At 46.0% G+C, this 20724-nt stretch overlaps 1 protein-coding gene across 1 annotated transcript; it reads right to left on the bottom strand.

Annotated features, from left to right (window-relative positions):
- Nucleotides 1–14091: 14091 nt before the first annotated feature.
- On the bottom strand, nucleotides 14092–17470 carry MB (myoglobin). Its single transcript, XM_009075827.1, has 3 exons — nucleotides 17317–17470; nucleotides 15170–15392; nucleotides 14092–14472 (listed from the first exon to the last, which is right to left on the bottom strand). Exons 1-3 carry the CDS (start codon nucleotides 17409–17411, stop codon nucleotides 14326–14328), a joined length of 465 nt encoding a protein of 154 aa, XP_009074075.1. The 5' UTR covers nucleotides 17412–17470; the 3' UTR covers nucleotides 14092–14325.
- Between the last annotated feature and the right edge of the window lie 3254 nt (nucleotides 17471–20724).

Raw genomic sequence — 20724 nt, 5'->3', positions numbered from 1 at the left:
TGTCCCTGCTCCATCCTCCCCGCGGGTAGCACCACCAACCCATCCCTCTGTTCAGGGGCTGTTCAAGGAGCTGAAACTCCTCTGGAATGGACTTCCCATCATCTCAGAGACAGCCGTGACCCCAGAGTAGCTGGGTTGAAAGCATTCCCCGAAACGCAGCCCCTCGGGGCGCCGAGGTGCCTTCCTCCCATCCTTCTCACACCCCAAGCCAGAGCAGCGCAGCTGGTAGCACCACCAACCCATCCCTCTGTTCAGGGGCTGTTCAAGGAGCTGAAACTCCTCTGGAATGGACTTCCCATCATCTCAGAGACAGCCGTGACCCCAGAGTAGCTGGGTTGAAAGCATTCCCCGAAACGCAGCCCCTCGGGGCGCCGAGGTGCCTTCCTCCCATCCTTCTCACACCCCAAGCCAGAGCAGCGCAGCTAACAAAACACGGCGGCTCCCGGGGCAGCCTCCTGTGCCGTCTCCCCTCCCTCCAGGGCTGAGCGTTTTTTTTAGCGGCTCGGCTTTCCCAGTGGACCAGGGAGGAATTTTATGACCAAAAAAAATGGTTCAAATTTACAAATATCAGTTGGTTAAATCTCATGCTTTAACCACTGTGAAGCCTGGTGGTGTGCTGGTAACTAAAAGCCTGAGTAACCACTCCTTTGCTGCATATGCCAGGTGGGAAAATTCTCAGCTGGGAAATTGGATAGTAGTAAGGTCTTCGTCTATGGGCAACTTGCCTTGGCAATGTTGCAAGAAGGTTTCCATGACCAATCATGGAAATTCTGGTCAAAGGAAGAGGGAAGGCAAAATAAAAGTCCCAGTGAGCAGCTGTCAGGCAGATACTGTCTTCTGTGCTCACCTCAGAGCGCTTGGCTGACATTCAGAGAAAGAATGTGGGTCCCAAAGCTCAGGAAAATGAGTGCTCAAGCTTTATTCCAAGCAAAGTCCTGAAGTGCAGCAGCAGAACTGAAAGGAAGTTCTGCTACCTTCATTTCTGAATGAATTGTTCTTGACCTTCTTAGTCATTGGAGTGGATGCAAGGAGTCAAGGCTGACAAAGTATGACCACCTGCATTTTAAAGTTTCTCTTCCCAGAGAATGTTTAAACGCTGTTTGGCTTGACTGGAAATGTGGCAATCCAACCCATTAGTCTGTTGTGGCAGTGTTGACCACAACATTGTATGTATAACTCAGCACCCCTCAGATGACATTCATGTTTGCCCCAGCATCTTTGATGTACCTTACAAGTGCAGTTATTTCTTTGGACCTTTTTCTTCTGTTTTTTTGCTTCAAAGGTGACAATGTAGTTAAGTCAGATTTGGCAAGGGAATTGCTTGTGTACTCTGAAGTAAATGTGAGAGAGGTATAGACCTATGGAAATTAAGCTGTTGCATGCAGTTTTCTTTCATCTGATCTCCTTAGAAGTTTGTTTCAAATTCTTTAGGGAAGGAAAATTCCCTCCTCCCTATAGGTTTCTCAGGTGCTGCTGCTGCTTCTATCAAAGAAAAGGCTACTTCAAACCAGAGAGCAAGTCTGTGTTGAAGCTCCTCTGAGAGTTCTCCAGGCCCAGTGTTGTAGCATGGGCTACTATATGGCATGGCATCAGGTGTGGTACTGTCTAGAGAAAGTATCTGTCCTTCATTGCCTCTCCTTCCCCATTGCAAATTCACATAAATCCCTTTCCCTAAAATCTGAGAGACTGAAGGGAATTGCGACTTCATAATTCCCCACAGAAGAAGCCTTTGAACTTTCTATTTCTGTTCTCTGTGACATCTTTATGACAAATGTGTCCTGGACAAGTCCTGGTAAGATCCTTTATAGGAACTCTCTGTGCTCTGTGTGCTGCACAGTGATACACAGATGCACATATACACTCTGGCAGAGCTAGATATGAACCTCGTGTCTTGGAATATCACATCTCTGTTTCTTTTTGGTACCTTGAAATTATCACATCCTCATAGTCAGAAAATCATAGAATCGTTAAGGTTGGAAAAGTCTTTTAAGATTATCAAGTCTAACCATCAATGCAGCAGCACCACCATGTTCACCATTAAACCATGTCCTCAAGTGCCATATCCACATGTCTTTCGAACTCTTCCAAAGATGGTGACACCACCACTTCCATGGGCAGTCTGTTCCAATGTTTCTGTGAGAAAAGAAATATTTCCTAATATCCAATCTAAACCTGCCCTGGTGCAGCTTGAGACCATTTCCTCTCATCTTGTTACTTGTTACCTGGGAGAAGAGACCAACCTCCCACCTCACCACAACATCTTTTCAGGTAGTTGTAGAGAGAGATAAGGTCCTCCCTCAGCCTCCTTTTCTTCAGGCTATTCAACCTCAGGTCCCTCAGCCAGTCCTCACAGGACTTGTGCCCGAGACCCTTTACTAGCTCCATTGCCCTTCTCTGGACCTGCTCCAGCACCTCAATGTCTCTCTGGTAGTGAAGGGTCCAAAACTGAACACAAGACTTCAAGTGTGGCCTCACTAGTGCTGAGTACAGGTAGACAACCACTTCCCTTGTCCTGCTGGCCATGCACATGTTTTGAAAACATGAGGAGCTGTTCCACATCTCCTGCTTTGTCTACATCCATTTCTTTGCTCTCTCTCTCGATTAACTCTTATAACAGACACCAGAAGGGCTATAGTGGCCCTTTTGATCTTAAACTAGAAAAATAGATCTGCAGTTTTTTCTTTAGAAAGTGGTAGTGAACTTCTGTAATATCTGAGGTCATTTTGTCTGTCCTTCAATACAGGATGGCTAAAGAATTTCTTTCCATAAACTTCAAGTTGAGCTCACAATTAAGCTTATGTCAAGTGTGTCATACCTTTTTTTTATCTGCAACTGAATTCAGTTTTATTGCAGTGTTCATCTCCTTGCCCTGGGTGCTCTGTAATCACATCAAGTTGCCTCTTATCTTGACACCTTCTACCTGCTTGAATCACTCTTTGAAGTCCATGGTGTCTAGTCCCATAGATATAGCACATTGTTTTTCATGACTACCCAAAGGAATTGTGTGAAGAACAGCTAGATCCATATGAGTGTCTTTTGTGTCTGGTTGGCATTGCTTCTGTACAGTTTAAAGCTGTGTTGAGGGTATGAGTTCATGCAATGAAATAGCATCGCATTACAGTGTGCAGCAGGATGTAATGTCTGGAAGCAAATAAGCCAAAGGCTGTCTTTGCTTGAAGTGAATTCCCTTTTCTGGAGCAGGTTAAGCCTAGAAGAGAAACAGCAGGAGTCAACAGCTGCATTTCATGCAGGCAATGTTTACACCTTGCTTTTCTAGAGGAACATTAGAAGTTGCTTTACAAAATTGCACGTGTTCTGTAACATCCTGAGACGTCCAGCAGAAAACAGGCAGGTGACTTAAGGAATAGCAGTCATGCTATTCTTTTTTTTTAATATTTGTGGTGAGTGAAACTGATTCACTTTACCTTATTGGGAAATGATCTTGATGCAGCTCTCACTGGCAGGAAAAGTCAGATCAGCAAATTTGTATATGAAGCAGAGACTATTTCTCTTCAGTCACAGAACCCCAGAATCAGTTAGGTTGGAAGGGACCACAGTGGTTCATCTGGTCCAGCCTCCCTACTCAAGCAGTGCCATCCTACAGCACATGACTCAGGATTGTGTCCAGACAGATCTTGAATACTTCCAGTGAGGGAGAATCCACAAGCTCTTTGGACAATCTATTCAGTGCTCAGGGTCTGCACAGGAAAGAAGTTCTTCCTCATGTTCAGGTGGAACTTCCTGTGCATCGGTTTTCACTGTTACCTCTTGTTTAATTGGTTTCCACAAGTGAGAAGGGTCTGGTCTCTAGTGCTTTGTCCAAAACCACAGTCATCCCTCCTCCAGTTATAATAAAGACAGTGTCTCAAACAGATCAAAAGCTTTTAGTTGAGAAATGATTTTTTTTTCAGATAAATGATGTCTTGAAAAGGCTGGGAAAGATGCTGTATAAAGAAATGATTAATCCTGTCATCTGAATGTGGAACTGACATAGCCTGTTGCTATGCTCGTGGTAAAGAACCAGGCTGAATCTGAAGATACCAATGTCATTTCCCCCGCCCCAGTTCTCATTTCAGTGTCTAATCAGATCTCCAACATCTGGCTAGATGCTGCTGCTTGAGCAGCTGTCTCACACCTGGGACATCAGGCAGTAACAGTTATATGAGTGGGAGAAAGAGTCTGTACCAGGAATCCCAGATTAATAGCTGTCTTGGCTTGAAAAGAACTTTAGGATTTACTGGAGGGCTGGGAGAAAGAATTCCCTTGTACTTAGACCAAACAATATCTCCTCCAGTAGTGCAAATTACAATATCCCAAGGAAATAAAGACAAGAAAGAAGAACCAGAACTAGACACTGCTAGTTAAAGTACTTTTTTTCTTCTCATTTTTCCTTGCTCTGTTCCCCAGAGGATTACTTCTTGAGTCAGCTCTGCAGTGGTGCCAGGCTTGACTCACACTGCTACTTGACTAATGGCATCATTTACAATTGTTCTCTGCAGCCTGAGTGGGCAAATGTTCTTCCCATACCTAGTGCCACTTTTGTTCTTTTCTCTATTTGCTCCAGTCTCATTCCAATGAGAAGAGTCTAACAAGGAACAACAGCAACTTGTAGCCAAACCTTTACTATGCAGAATTCTCAATAGCTGCCCATGGTATCCTACCAGGCTATTGCCCAAGCAGAGAAACCCTGCACTTGGCCAGCTCTGACACCAGTCTAGTGCAGAGGATGAGAGTTAAAGAAAATTATTAATAAAGAAAAAAAACCACCTCAAAGCATCTCAACAATTTCTCCAATAAAAGGATCTAGCTGAGCCCTTTGGTTTCCTGCAACACTTACCCACCCATGCAGCTTGAAAGTTCATGTTTAAGGATCATTTGCTGAGATGAGAGTGAGTTTGCTGCTGTTAACATGGGACCAAGGCTGGCAGTCATGCCACATGGATTCAGCCATGATGTCTTTGAGGATACAGAGTTAGGCCACAGAAACAGCAGTGTCTCCACCTTGAATGCCCTCAAAGGGAGAGAAATGAAAGAGGGTAAATATGAGGCAGGGAATATCAATGTCAGAAGAACTACCCCAGGGAACCTAGCCTCCCTCCAAACCACCAAAGCACCAAAGCAGGAGCCAAAGCCCATGTGGCAGGAGTTGAGTAGCTGTTGCTGATCAGGACAGAGCCCAGCCTTTAAGCAGCAACACAACAAATTCATTTTGAGTGACTTCCATGGATATCTGCTTCTAACACATCTGCTGTGGGGAATTGCAGTTTCAAGGCTTAGCACTTTAAATAGATCACAGCTATTGCCACAAAAGACATTAATAAAAGGGGCTCATACTTCAGCTAATGAATAGATGCAGAGCTGATTTCCAAGTTTGCACAGCATCATGAGCAGGAAGAAATCACTGGTCCTGAGCCTGTGGCAAAGAATTTGCTGTATGAATCCAGATCTTTGAAAGGTCTCACACCCACTGAAATGAATGGGTGTTGAGAGGCCATGTACCTTTGGGGCTCAGGAATGAAACATTTTGTTCTGTGTACTAACTACAGGCTTTGTGCTGTACATACATACACACCCACACACACTCTCTCATCACAGACTTAATTGTAGGTAAGCACTTCCAACGGGGTGAAATTAAATGCCCGAAGAAAGGTTATTCTTTGCATTTCTTTCTAAAATGTTCTGCCCTCAAGGTACAAGTGATGTGTGTTCAATCTCTCCCTCTCTCTCAATAGACACTCCAGTATGTATTACCTCTTATTTCACCAACACCAGCGCTTGAAAGGATGGTGTAGTACTCTGCAGCACTTACCTTGTTTTGGTCTATTTCTAACATTGAGAGGCTCTAACACTCTTTTCTTCACAGATATAATTAACCCCTTTACTGACGTGGTTGCAGTGCTGTCCATCTCCAAGCTGGCCGGAGATGGAAGGAAAAAGCATTGCTTCTATTGCTATCTATTCTTATCTATTTTTCCCCACTGTATGTTGCCAGAAGGATTGGAACTGAAGACTTCCCAGTTATGAGCCCCTGTGTGCATGAACAGGAATGTGATGAAGTTAGGAAAGGAAATATTTCTTGACCATCATACATGAAATCTCTAAATTCCTTCCAGTCAGGCACAGCTGCAAGCTATCCTTGAAACAGAGCAATGAGGGGAGAAAATCCTCTCTCCTGTTGCACTAGCTGTCTTCTGAAGAGAACTGTGAGTGTGGGTAGATCCAGATGTTACTGTCAATGAGGTGGGAGGGGATGTTGTAAGCATAGCTCACAGGAAAAAAGCCCAAACTCTCTGAACACGACATAGCAGGCTGTTGTTCCCAAGCAGATACTTCGTGCTTTGCAGTATGTCATTTAACACTAGATGCAGAAATATTTCATCCCTCCTATCTCCATTTTACTTTTCAAAGAGAATCCCTTTGGGAGGGGGTGGTCCCATGAGGACAGTAACAGCCTCAAAGGTGTATGAAGGTTTTTAGATAGTCCTGGTTGCTGGAGAAGAATATTAAGGCTGCGCCACTTGCTCAGGATTCCAGCACACCACTACGGAGTCTGGTGGTGAATGATATGATCTCTAAGGTCCATTCCAACCCTTACGTTCTATGATTCTGTGATTCTATGAGAGGAATTCAGACAGCCATGTGTTGAGTGAGGAGGCCTAGCTAAGCACAGCCAGTATGGAACCCAGATTTGGGGTCTGTGTTTTGGTTATTTTTAAAGTCTAATCCTTTAGGACCTCAGTACTCAAGTCAGGCAGGGATTCATCATCAATCTCTAAGGTCCATTCCAACCCTTACGTTCTATGATTCTGTGATTCTATGAGAGGAATTCAGACAGCCATGTGTTGAGTGAGGAGGCCTAGCTAAGCACAGCCAGTATGGAACCCAGATTTGGGGTCTGTGTTTTGGTTATTTTTAAAGTCTAATCCTTTAGGACCTCAGTACTCAAGTCAGGCAGGGATTCATCATCAAAACCTAATCTCCTGAAGGCAAGTCCTCTCCAAAATGGAGTGCAAGGCAGAGCTCATTTTCAAAAGACCAAAGGATTATGATCTGAGTGATCTACATGATAACAGTGCACCTATACCTTGTTCACTAATCACACTATTGGATGGAAGTGGCTGGAACGGGATTTGTTTTGAGGCCAGATGAAGGCAAAATATGACTGGTTTTTGCCAGGGTAGGCGGAGGAAGGTCAGTTCTTTGGATTATAAATTAAATTAGGCAGATGAACACTGGATGGATTAGACCCACCCAAGCTGGTGGAAGATTAGGGCACAGCAGAGGCTAAATGTTAGAAATCAAGGAAAGAGTTGCGGATGAAAATGTAAGCATGTGAAGAATTACACAATTTGAGGTTCATACACTTGGATTTAGGGGCCTCACTTCTGCCAGTGTCCTGTTTTAGATATTCATGTCCTTTATTGTCTCAGTCTGGGAGTCTTCTTCTTTGGAAGTGAGAAGATTAGCAATGTTCCAACTGACACCAAGAGACATTGATCTCCAGAGAACTTCATAGCAAGTTCAGGCCAAAATTCATTACACTGCTGCTCTTTGTACACAGCATCTGTAATCTATCTGGGTATTAACACCACTGTTCCAACTGCACCATCTACATACAGGATGTCCCTTGACAACTGTTGAAATGTAACCACATCAAAGCAAGAACTGCTTACTGGCAGATGGCATGACTTCACATGTGTTCCTACACAAAAAGTTCACAAACATCCTCTGTCATGCAGTTGGCAGCCTGGTCCTAGTGGACAGCTGAATGACAAAAGCATGAACCAATAGATGTGTTGATGCCTGGCTCTGCCTCAGTTTACCCTCTGTGAAATGGGACTAATTGTACAGTACTGTAGGGAGAAAGCACAGATGGGCCTCTAGCTAAGGTCTAGGCTAGAAACAGTACAACAAATAACTCAGGCAGGTTGTAAGGAGGGTGCTGTTTCAGTAGTTTATAGACTGAGAGTTTAAGATCAACTGAAACAGAGTTCTTAATTACCATTAGAAATTGCAACAGAGCTTGTCCCAGATGACACTTAGAGTCAACAAGTTTCTGATCTAAAACAGACAAGGAAGCTACAGCACAGCTGAACTAGAAAAAGCCATAGTAGAAAACATGTTAAGGGTTATTTTCTAACCATTCTTGCTGTAAGCTAACAATTTGTGACTGCTACAAAGAACTCCATTTCAGGACAGAGGATTTTGACTGGAAAGAAAAAAATTCGATGACTTTATGCACTGAGGGATTCTTTCAGCTGTAGAGGGAGCATAGCAAAAAACATAGGGACAGCAGCCTAAATGTGATGTGCTAAAATTAGCTGGGGAATTAGTTGGGCTAGCAATACATGCCATTATCAAGGCAAAACCAAAATGCACAAAAAGTTTCTTTCTCATGATTTATGGGCCAGCTTTGTGAAGGCATCACATCCATAGTGCTAGCACTGTAAGAAAACTCCATCTTTCTCCCCATACAAAAGCACACTGATTAAAATCTTGGGTTAGGAATCTCCTTCCATCTCATTACAGCAGAGTGATTGTCAGAATGATGCTATTGCTCTTCAGAAGGCACAGATAGCTGTAAATAGCCTTTGTAGGGAGGCAGTTGTGCCTCCATTTCCCACCTGTATTTCATTTTTCATTCTTCCTTACTGATCCCACAGTTCCATCTACCCTCAGAGGGGGGGTAGCTGCAAGTGTGGCACATGGTATGCCCTGCCTGCTTTTCCTCCATCTCTGTACAACATGTCTGGTACAAACCCTTTGCTCAGAGAAGGTTGTCCCACAGACTCTGCAGGGACACCATATGGCTGGTTTAGACAAAACTCTGTGGTATTTTTATTCCTTTCTCCCCAACCAACTCACAGTTAATCCATGACATCCCTCAAAGGGCACTAGACTATTCATCCATCAGAGAAGAGAGTGAAAAATCACAGACTCACTTTGACACTGTATCAGCTAACTCTCCAGATAACCCAAAAGCTCACCAAGAGGACAAAGTCTCTTGTTATGCAAGCCCTGGGCAGAGCAATCCCAGAACTTGGTGGGGGTATCAGCTTCAGGAATTTTCTACCCCTTTCATGAGAGCTTGGATGCTGGAGTTTAGCTTGAATATGGAAACAAATATACATGTTAAGGGGCACCAGAAGACAGAAAAGCTTAATAAAGGCACCACTAATTATACACACTGAGAAGTAACAGGAGAGCCACAAGCTAAGCATGGATACATAGAGAATTAATACTAATAATCTAGGAGGTTTTCCAGCCAAAGCTTGAACATTTGAACCTGCTTTAAGGCTGATCTAAAATAAGATTGGGCACTCAACATCTGCATTCATACCTAGTTTTCCTTGGAGAAAGGAAACAGGAAAAAGGCATAATTTTTTTAAGGTCTCCCCCAGACACAAAGTTGCAGCTAAGATATACACACCAGTATCAGCTTTAAAGATATACACACCAGTATCTGCTTTAAAGTTGCCTTCTTGGATAGCAATAGCAGCACAGCTACAGCTTCCTTCTCAGCCTTACAACCTGGAGAAATTCAGATATCACTAGACAAGGATATCTCTGTTGTACTCATTTATAACACTTGAGGTAGTTAACTGGAAAACTGTTTTGAGGTCACGTCTACACTGGCTTGCAGAGTAGCTATACCACCAACAGTCTCAGCAGAGCTGGGCAAATCCAGCAAACCAGTCCCACAGCCTCATGACAAGTATCCTAGACAGTGCTTAAATGAAGTAGAATAGTCTCACATCCAGGCAGTTCCCCCTTGCATTTGCATAACCCAAGTGACCATTTGTCCAGTTCAATACCACTGACCTGCTGTTTCTCTCAGCATGAGTTGCCTTTCTTGGGACACAGAGGAGGAACGGAGACCCCAATACCCTCCCCATCCCAAATATACATTGCCTTGTCCACACTACTACCAGCTACACTGGTATGCCCCATGCCAGGGCTTGCTTTGCCTTGCCCAAGATAGCCCCAAACCTGCCTGTCTGACATGGCTTACCACAGGTGGACACCACAGGGCTGGAGGGAAAGGTGGGAGCAGCCTGTTCTGTTTATTTATTTACAGGCAATGAAAGCCAAACTGGGAAAGGACTTTGGTAGAGTGCAATCAAGTGACTATAAAGTACTGCTTTAAAAAGCCACAAGGTCACCTTTACTGACATTTGGATAAGGATTTTATAGAAGTCACAGGACTGAGAGATGGCCTTGTTGTGCCTATGATCACAGAGGAGGGAGGGATTTATTTGCTGGTCAAGAGGGTTGCATTGTTGTGACTCTTTCATGCTCATAAATGCTCGTTTATTAACCTGTTGGGTAAAAGAGGCTGATTGGGCTTTCTTTTCTCACTTACTGTAGTTCCAGGTGGCTTCCTTGACTGTTGGCACATCTTCATGAAATTTAACAGCCCCCTACCTATCAGTACTCTCTAGGGGCCCTGTCCTTGCATAGTTTGTCTTCTCACTCACTTAGACCTTAGCCGTAACAAGGCTGTACTTCATTTGAACACAATGTGAGAACTCATATCCTCTCAGCTGAAGAGCCAGCACACAAGTAGGCTGGAATCTGAAGGATTTGGACAGATGGGTTTTGCTGTGATGCGTGTTTTGAAGATGGTGCTTCTTACAGATGTGTGTGTGTGTGTGTGTACACTCAGTCTGAGAAACAGTACAAACTCTGACTGTTAAGCCCCATGCAGCCTGAACAAGCAAGGATGCAGCCTTGAACAAATCTGAGAGGAAAGAATACAGGAAGAAGAACATGCTCTGATGCTGTGCACATTCTGGGAAAAATGTTATGAGCAAACATGTCTAGAGCAAAGGAGTAGCTGGTTCAACCACTTTTTTCCCCTCAGTGGCATAACATACAGGACAGGTTTTGGCCAGGTGATAGAAAACATATGGATCATGGCAAAAATAATCCTCATCCAAAAGCAAGTGGTATAGGTGAGCATTTGAGTCGCCTTATTAAATGAATGTCATATAGATATTAGAGCCTGAAGGCACTATCTGTGCTTCATTTCCCAGAAACCAGACTTATCTGCTCAGTGACTATGACGTGGACTAGAAACTTCTCTGCCCTTTCCTCACATTAGCCCTGCAGGGACGTGCAATCATAAAGAATGTTACAAGCTTCATACTAATGTGCTAAATATTTAACACAATCAGTCATTGGAGCCCTATCCCTTTCTCCCACTGAGGTGGCCAAGAGACAGACCACTAGATAAATAGTATGGTCCCTAGCACTTGCTCTGTGATGCCACTTGATGTTGGCAAGTGTATTGGAGTCAGGCAAGATCAGCCGGAAGAAGGAAAGACAAGGGGGACAGGCAGGAAAGCCTGCAGTACTGTTTCACCCTGGCTGGGGCTGACCATCTCATTTGCAGTGTCCGGGTAGTGAGGGCCTGCCCCCCTCATCTGAGATCCTGGTGAGTGGATGGTGTCTGACACCAAAGACTGAGAGAATGCAGATGGGTCACTGGCTTGATGCCATGGTGAGCTGTGCCACGCAATGGAAACCACAGCAGGGAGACTCTGACCTGGCTGCAGTAGGTGTGTACGTGCAAGGAGCCTGGCAGTCACATAACCCACATTCCATCGTGTGACCAGGAACGTGTATGTGACACCACATGGTGCTAACAGGGAGGAGGGGTCTGGGCACAAGTTCCTGGACCCATCTACCTTACTTAAAGCTATGCCCTGAAAGGAGGCAGGAAAATGTCTGGGCTTACGCTGATACGGTCTGTCTCCACTAAAGGACTTTGTCCCACGTATGAACCAGAAAAGTTCTATGTGCAAGCAGCACAGTGGAAGCAGGAACCTGTTGGACAAAGGTTCTGAATCAATATAGCATGGAGCTAAAAAATCCTTTCCCTGCCATTCCCTTTCCTCTAGGAAACTTCCCCTGCCCCTAAAGCAGAGGCTGTTGCATGTGCTTTTTAGACTCACTGTGTGTGAGTTACCTGTATCACCACAGTATGTTAGGACTCAGCCAAGGGCATACTCAGTACCCAGAGCAGGAGAGGTGCAGACATGGATTTCACCACAGGCATCCCAACCTAGTGAACCTGCTGGAGATGGCCCCGCTGTTACTGGTATCTGAACTTGCTGGTTCATCTCAGCTTGCACATCTTCACTGAGCCATAAGCACATCCCAAATACCTACATCAGGCCCCATAGATTCAAGGATGGTCCCTAGTGCACTGACACAGTGGGGCTTATAAGGTCAGTGTTCCCAATGGACTGACATTTAGTCCAGGTAAATAAGCAGCAGCTAGGAAAAACATACACACATTACCCTTCATAAAAATATCTAGACAACTTCAGTCCCGCTCAGACTGACAGAGGCAGTTGCTACAGCAGAGCTCTTAATCCTGAAGCAGAGTCTGTTGTCACTGGCAGGAAATCTTATTGTGGTGGACAGGCAATCCTAGACCTTAATTAAATATATTGCCCTCCCCACAAAGCCAGACAGACTAGACTGGATTCAGATGAAGCACATTGCTTAAGCCAGGGACCACCAGGCTGTAACTTCATTTAGGTGACAGCATATGCTTTTGTGACCCTCTCTGAAAGGATGAAACTCCAAGCAAGCTCCCAGAGGTAAAGTGAAGATTTGCAAAGAGCAGGAAATCAGAGATGCACTGTTCTGGGAAGGAATTTATTACTCCTCCTCCCTTCAGAGGCTGAAAGTTTGTAGTCTTTGACCTCACCAAAGACACAGCACATCATGCTGGTTCAGGACTGATATTCAAGGGAGCTGATAGCTGCTACTCTGTCTCTGCTGCACACAGTGTAGCAGGGAGTGCTTCGAATCAGGCGGTGCTAGTAGCTCCTGTTACTCAGCACCTCATTTTTTGTTGCTCTGCTTGCCCTCACACTGTGTCTGTGAGACAAGGCCCATTACTTTCTCCACACCAAGAAAAATAAATAGACCAGCTGTGTCACCTCCATACTTTCCCCTAGCCACAACACTGTAGTATCAGGATGGGTAGAGGGCGACAGACAGAGGGAGGCATCTTCCCATTCTGTCTGTCCCTTAAGGTCCCCCACAGGACGTGGGTGTACATCTGTAAAGACAGTGTAGCATGCACTACAGAGACACCTCAGCAAAAGAGCAAAAGAGCAGAGACCAGAGTTTGGGTCTTAAGAGCATATGCTGCCATTACAACCTTCCTTCTGGGCTAATCAGCCCTCTTTCCGTTGACTGGAGGGAGCAATACGCTGTGCTGCTGCTGGGACCAGAGGCCGCTTGCACATACCACCTCCACCTAAATAAACAGAGACTTCCTTCACCACATTCCCCCAGCACAGCAGTGACCATGGCCTTTAGTCAGGGAGCAATTCTCCCAGCTCCGAGGCACTGAGCCTAGGCTGCTGTTCTGCTCTGTGAAGTCCAGTAACCAGGTCATGTCCCCGTGGTGACATCAGAGAGCTCCAGTCCCTGGCTGAGACAGATGCCACGTGCTGCTCGGGTCATGGACTGACAGTGCAGGATGCAGCACAGCCAGATATGTATGCAAAACACCTTTTCACTTTCTCCTTTTCCCCCACTTCTCACGGGAGTATTTGTAAAGCCAGGAGCAAACACACAACGTTGGTGCAGGGATTTTTATTTTCTGAGAAACACATACTTTACTTCCCAGTGCAACAGACCTTCAGATGCATAGTGGCAGCTGCCAGAAACCTACAGATCGCAGGGAGTACGGCTCTTTATAGTTTTGCTAATGTGAGTTGAACAACTAAACCCTCCAGAGCTGGCAGGCCCTGGAGACTGACTGAATGACTGCATTCACCCCCGCAAAGCAAGGCAATACTGTGCTGGAAGCTCTCCATAGTAACCTGCTAACAGTCTCACCTGTGGGAGGAATGGGACGCTGTGCCCCTGCTTCCCGTCCATACAACCCTTTCATTTGAGTCATCCCTTCACTCTCTCATTCACCACACTCAACAATTCCCTTGTTCCTCCACATCCCTTCATCTCTGGCCATGCCATTTGCCTCTCAGATGAGTCTGGGTTTCAGGGAGGGAGAAAGAGAAAGGGGATAGGATAGGCAGAAGCTCACAGATAACCCCAGCATTATTTTTCCTAAGAAAGCAGATTATTTCTTTTGTATACATGAAGCCAGGAAATGACAGTTTATCATGGATATCACTCTGAGTGCCTCTATGCTGCCTGGAGTGACTCTTGGCCTCTCATCAAAGCTTTCCCACACATCATGGATGGCCAATTGTGAGACGTCCAAAACTGTGCAGGGGAAGCTACTCTAAGATGCATGTCCAGGCCTCCATCGTGGTGTTCCTTCGTGCGTATGAGCTAACCCTGGAAACCGAGCTCCTTGTACTTGCTGGCCATATCATTTCGGAACAGCTCCAGGGCCTTCTTCATCGCGGCCTGGGAATCAGCCCCAAAGTCTGCAGCATGTTTTTCAGTAATGACCTTGATAATGACTTCAGAAATGAACTGTGAGGAAGGAAAGAGAGAGAGAAAAAATGAAGGGACACTCAAGGTTTATTTTCAGAAAAGCCAGACTAAGAAATAGGTTGCAGAGCCTGGAAATATCTTCGAGCTAATTCAGTAGCCCTTCCTGCAGTCTCTGGAGAGACAGTGAGGTCTAGTATGCAAGGAGCCTGGGCTAGGCAGAAGAACCGGGCTCTATTCCTAGCTCTGACGCTGATCTGCTCCATGACCTTGAGCAGACCATGGCCCTTCCCACTTTTTGTCTGCCTCATCCATTAAGACTGAAAATTCATGAGCTATGTTTGTATAACACTTAGTTTTATGGGTCTTGGTCTCCAATGGATCCTCCAGGGCTTGCTCTAAAATTGTACGTCCCTTGTGTCCAGCCACTGGCAGCTCTTATGTAATGTAGTTTCCCAGCCATGCAGAGAATGCATGGACAGGTTTATTGTTGTCAAGGGTTGGTCGGATTGCATGTGGTGTTTGGAATGGGAAATCTAAACTTGGATATTCGCATACCATTCAAATACCATGAGCTCTTTCTGTGCCTCCTCCTGCATGTACACAGAGACCTTGGACTTCAAGGAGAGCTCACTGAAGTCCAATTGGTCATCAGTAAATCAAAGGACAACTCTCACATAGTTATCTTGCACACATTCGCTGCACATCAGACATCAAGGTTCCCTGCCCTTTTCCATACCTCCAGATATTTCACAGGGATTTTGTGCTTGGTTGCATGGGTTTGAGCCAGGGGCTTCAACTCTGCCTCATGATTACCCTTCTGCTTCAGGATTTTGCCCAGTTGGGTAAGGACAGTAACTCCATGTTTCTTCAGATCTTCAGAGGCTTTCATCTCATCAGGAGTCTTCAGGCCTTTGAACTTTTCAAAGCGATCAATGGTCTCAGGGTGGTCCTGAAAGAGTCTGTGGACAAAAATAGGACTGTGGACTTGTCTTTGGAGAGCTGAAGATCCTGATATACATCCCCCCGAGTACTGAATCTACTTTAATCTCATCCTCTTATATATGTCCTAACATGATCACCACTGTCTTTTTCCATTCCCTCTGGTTGTGACAGAGACACTGCCCTAAACATTTCCAACTAGAGCAACAGAGCAAGTGTCCATGGTTTTCTTTATATAGCTCTGCTAACTCTTTGGCACCAGTCCCCTGGGTTATGTCTACTGTCCTAAGACAGAGACAAGAGCCAAGGTTGGTTGTGGTACTGAGAGGTGAGTTCTTGCAAACAAAGCAACCTCTACTCAAGGACTTAATGTTGCTGAGGAGCCAACCTGGAGACCCTGGCTCTCCAAAGGACTCTCTTCCCAGCCCATTGACCAGGAAAAGAGAGTTCTAGAAGCTTTTCTGAGACAAAAAAAATAATAAAACAGGCAGCAGCCCCCAGCCTCAGGTTTCTTACATCTGGAGCTCAGGTGTTCTCGAAAATCAGCAGGATGGGAGATCTTGCTGTTCCCCCAACCCCATAATTGCAGACACAGAGGAATTTGATTCCTGACCTTTTTGTCCACTCTGTCTTCTCCCTCAGAAACCTCTTGGAAGAACAATAAATGGCCCTGTTTGGCTGGGGAGCAAATAGTCACAGGGGAAGGGATGCCACCTATTTATTTAATGCCACGCTCTACCCTGCAGTACTTGTAAGAAAAATTGTACCACCTTTCCATTTGGAACTACTTTTACTGTCATGTGGCAAGTTCAGGGCCAAAGCAGCGACCTCACAGAGATGGATGGGTGAGGAGGGCTCAGGTTCCTGCTGCCCCTTCAGCATGCCTCTCGGACTGCATGAGGGGTCATCACATTGCCACTTGACTGCCCCAAACTCCTCCTTCCCTTTAAATGGCAACTGAACTGGGCCATGATAAAGAAGGCAAATAAAATAGCCTCCTGCTTTGGCTCATCTTTGAAAAAGATTTTTCAAAGCTTTTCAATTGATATGCCTAGTAGTGTGGGCTCCTTCCCTCAGCCATGCTTAGGCTAGAAAACCCACAAGCAGGTGTCATATCCCCATCATTCTCCCCCAGTTTCTGTGCCCTTCCAGTACATTGTACTGTGCACAGTCTGAGGGAAGACCTGAAGAGAATCTCCTCAAAGTCTCCATCCCTACTCGTCTTTAAGGACAAGCTAGGCTCCAATGCACACCTAATGTTGTTTTCCATGCTGCAGTATCTGGGATGTTCCCCCCTCAGGATCACAAGGACAGCATGGAGATTGGGGGTCCCCTCAGATGGAGAACTCATGAGCACTCCGACTCTGACACCAGAATCATGGAGGAGGAAAGCAGGGGGAAGGATGTGCTTCATTTCACACCCAGACCTCAAATTCATCATAAAGAAATGGACAAACGTTCCCACTCAGATTTCTGGCCAAAAAGCAGGATGAGCAGGGCTCTGCCAAGTGAGCCTAAGGTGGGGAGAGGGAAACACTCAGGTACTTCAGAGCTAATTTTACTGAAATCATAGGTTCCAAGAAAATTGTCATGGAGGTGATTTTCCTCTCCTTCCCTTCCCTGCCTCCCCATATCCTTGCTGCAGAGCAAGTGAAGACAATTCATTCCAGCTTGGGAAATGAGGAACTTAGCCAGTAGAGGCAGAGGGACAAAGTGCCATCATCTTTTGAAAGCAGCACTGGCCTGCTCCTGCACCCACAGAGAGATGGAAAAACAGAAGCACAGCCATGTTACACAGTGAGTAACTTTTAACCCAGAAGCCATAGCAATGGAAAAACCACCACCCTACAAGAAAGAAAACAGCTTGTTGGGATAAACACTGACAAATATGTCTCTCGTCAAAAGCTCTGAGATTTACTCTTAGAATCGAAGCTTCTTTCCTACCTCATTAAAACTGCTTGCCCATGGCCGGGGAGGTCAGACTCCACCTTTCCCCAGATGGTCAGGACATGCTGCCATTCCTGGTCACTGAGCCCCATGGTTCACTGAAGGCAGGTCCTGAGTGCTCCCTGCAGCCGTTTGTCTTTCCCCAAAGGGTGGCTGAAGAGCTCACCCGTCAGATTTATAGCCCCTGCTCACAGACCTACACCTGTTAATCGTCAGCTGGACATCTTGGCCTCTTTCTGGCTTGTCTAACCTAATCAGCCTGCCTGTTTTTTCCTAGCAAGCTATTTTGGGTCAGGTACTATTGTGGGTGCCACTGATGGCATCATTTCTGCTTTTCGTATTGGACTGGCACATATCCCACTCTAGACAGAAAGGGCACTGCCGAAACACAGTGCCAGGAGCCTGTCCCAGGTTCCCAACGGTCCAGACACAGTGTCAAGCTGTATGGCAGGAGATTCCTGAAGAACACTGTCATCTGCAAGGCCACCCTGCCTCCCTCTTCCTTCCAAGGGCAGGCAGGAGAAAAGGCAGGAGCAGCCAGTAGCAGTGGCTCCATCACTCCAATGGCCTTTCCTTTCCCATGCTGATCTCACTGTCCTTTTCTCCTGGGGTAACACACCGTTTGCTAATAAAGATCACAGTGTTAGAAGAGACATGTCCTTAAGAGATCACCATATTCAAAGCAGCCCAGTTGTTTCCCCAGCTGCTGAAGAAGGAACTATGGGGATAAAAGCCATATGGGAGCCAGTTACCCCACACCTGTCTGCTGGGGCCCTGCTGCCTGCCTTTCTGGGAAACACCTAGGATTAGCTGCTGGCTGAGCCTGGATATTGGAGCCAACAGATGTACAGCTGAGTCAGGAGGGTAATTTGCAGCAGGCCAGAGACACAAGGACAGAGCAAGGCTCCACTCAACACCCACCCAGCTAGTAGTTCTGGTCTCTGGCTACCTCTGTCAAGCCAAAAAAAATTCAGTGTTGGAAGGAAAAGCCACTGGGCTGACAAACCATTTAGGTATGCTTTGGGAAACCTCCCATACTTTCTCCTCCCTCCCTGTCAGGACTGGCAATGTCCTGGCACACCAGTGGGGTGACTAGTCTCTTCCAGTGGGTGGCAGCAGTCCAATTACCACCTGATAACAAAGCCCAGATAGCACTGCTGTCCCAAATCATGCATCTACTCTTTCCAAAGGGCAAGCAGGTGATAAATGTCAACCGAGAGGTGAAGACACCTGCCTTGGGGTTCAGGAGAAGAGCATCCAACCCCATGGTCTCTACCACACTGCTACAGGACCTGAGGTGCATTGCTGCCTCTGCACTCTTCTGCTCTACGACACAGGAACAGGTTCCCTGCTCCAGCCTTACAAGGGGAGAGAAGTCCCCATGTACAAGGGTAGTCAGACTGCAAGGATGATGGAGGTACAGAGCCTCAAATCCCACAGAAACACAGAATTTTAAAGGGAATAGTTTGGTGAATCCCACAGAAACACAGAATTTTAAAGGGAATAGTTTAAAGGGAAGAGTGGCAAAAGCCAAATGGAGGTGTCAGTTGGTATCCAAGTCAAGACATAAGGAAATTTTGGCTATTACATGTTGCAAGTCTCTGCCAACCAAGACAATCTGTGACCCTGAAATCCTCCTCTACCCTCTCCTCTATGCATCAGTTTGCTTCACATCCAAAAATCAACACAGAATTTTAAAGGGAATAGTTTAAAGGGAAGAGTGGCAAAAGCCAAATGGAGGTGTCAGTTGGTATCCAAGTCAAGACATAAGGAAATTTTGGCTATTACATGTTGCAAGTCTCTGCCAACCAAGACAATCTGTGACCCTGAAATCCTCCTCTACCCTCTCCTCTATGCATCAGTTTGCTTCACATCCAAAAATCCACATCCTAAACACTTCAATTCCAAGATTTCATCCTGATTTACATGTGCAAACACCAGGTCACTACCAGTTGCCAAAAATAAGCTAGATTAATGGAATACACTTCAAAACTCCTCCAACTTGTTCCTCGCACAGTTCTCCACCACACAGGGATGAGACAGGAGAGATCACATACCTGCAGCCTCACTGCCCAAGGACTCAAGCAGTAAACAAGCATTTGCACCCTCCCAGGCTCAGCCTTGGGTAGGATCCTGAATACTGACCTTACTGTTTTACATGCCTTTCAGACACGACAGAAACACTCTCCTGGTACACGAGAGGCTGCTGCTCATGCACCGAGCTCTGTCATATTCCCCAGATTGAAACTACACAGTTGCTGTAATAACTTTGTTTGAAATTTGTTGACACTTTGCTCTCTGCAGCTTTACCCCAGGGCTGTGAAGCCAAAAGTCCTGGTACGGACATTAACATTAAAAGGTCACAAGACTTAAAACGAGTAGGAGATTCCATATTGAGAATCTACTGGTGGTTTTTTTGCAAGCAAAGTAGCAATGAAATGTAATCATAAGCTATTCTCTCCAGAGTTTGAATAAATTGTCTACAGAAATACTAAAAGCTTTATAGTGCTAAAAGCTTTATAGTGCACCAGACCGCCCCTCAACCCTGCAGCCATGAAAAGGACATAACATTTTAGTATCTGCAGGCCTCATCTCTTCCCCTTGGGGCAAAATCTATCACTTGCATAATCATCTGGATAAATACAAACCACACACAGCCAGCATACTGGCTGCCTCCTTTGAAACATGCCAGGTGATGGAATAGACTACTTCAAACAGCTCTGCACACACCAGAGCTGTGCTGGCACGCGTGGCTGCACCCACACCTCGGGCACTGCCACTAAAACAGCATCATCTTCCCCTTGGGGCAAAATCTATCACTTGCATAATCATCTGGATAAATACAAACCACACACAGCCAGCATACTGGCTGCCTCCTTTGAAACATGCCAGGTGATGGAATAGACTACTTCAAACAGCTCTGCACACACCAGAGCTGTGCTGGCACGCGTGGCTGCACCCACACCTCGGGCACTGCCACTAAAACAGCATCATGTCATCATAGTATCGTATCATCAAGGCTGGAGGAGACCTCTGAGGTTATCGAGTCCAACCATTTACCTGTGACTCTGCTGGAACCCCTAAATCCTAAACCATATCCTCCAGGCTCAGATCCAGACACCTCTTAAACACCGCTAGGGACTTCACCACTTCTCTGGGCAACCTATTCCAGTGCCTGACCACCCTAACAGGGAAAACATTTTCCTACCATCTAGTCTCAATCTCCACTGTCTCAGTGTATGACCCTCCATTCGGGCACGTTTTGGGGTGCATCACTGCGGTCGTCGCCAGCTCGCTGCAAATCCCTGGGGGGGCGTGCTCTAGCAGACCCTGCTGGAGCTGGGTGGGGGGCAGACTAGGTGACCCCTGTGGTCCCTTCCCCCCGGGCCGGGCAGGAGGCACCGC

This window comes from Acanthisitta chloris, unplaced genomic scaffold (assembly GCF_000695815.1).
Source record: "Acanthisitta chloris isolate BGI_N310 unplaced genomic scaffold, ASM69581v1 scaffold16055, whole genome shotgun sequence".
In the NCBI taxonomy this organism is placed as follows: domain Eukaryota; kingdom Metazoa; phylum Chordata; class Aves; order Passeriformes; family Acanthisittidae; genus Acanthisitta; species Acanthisitta chloris.
The sequence above is the reverse complement of the archived record's forward strand: the minus strand, read 5'-3'. Positions and strand labels throughout refer to the sequence as shown.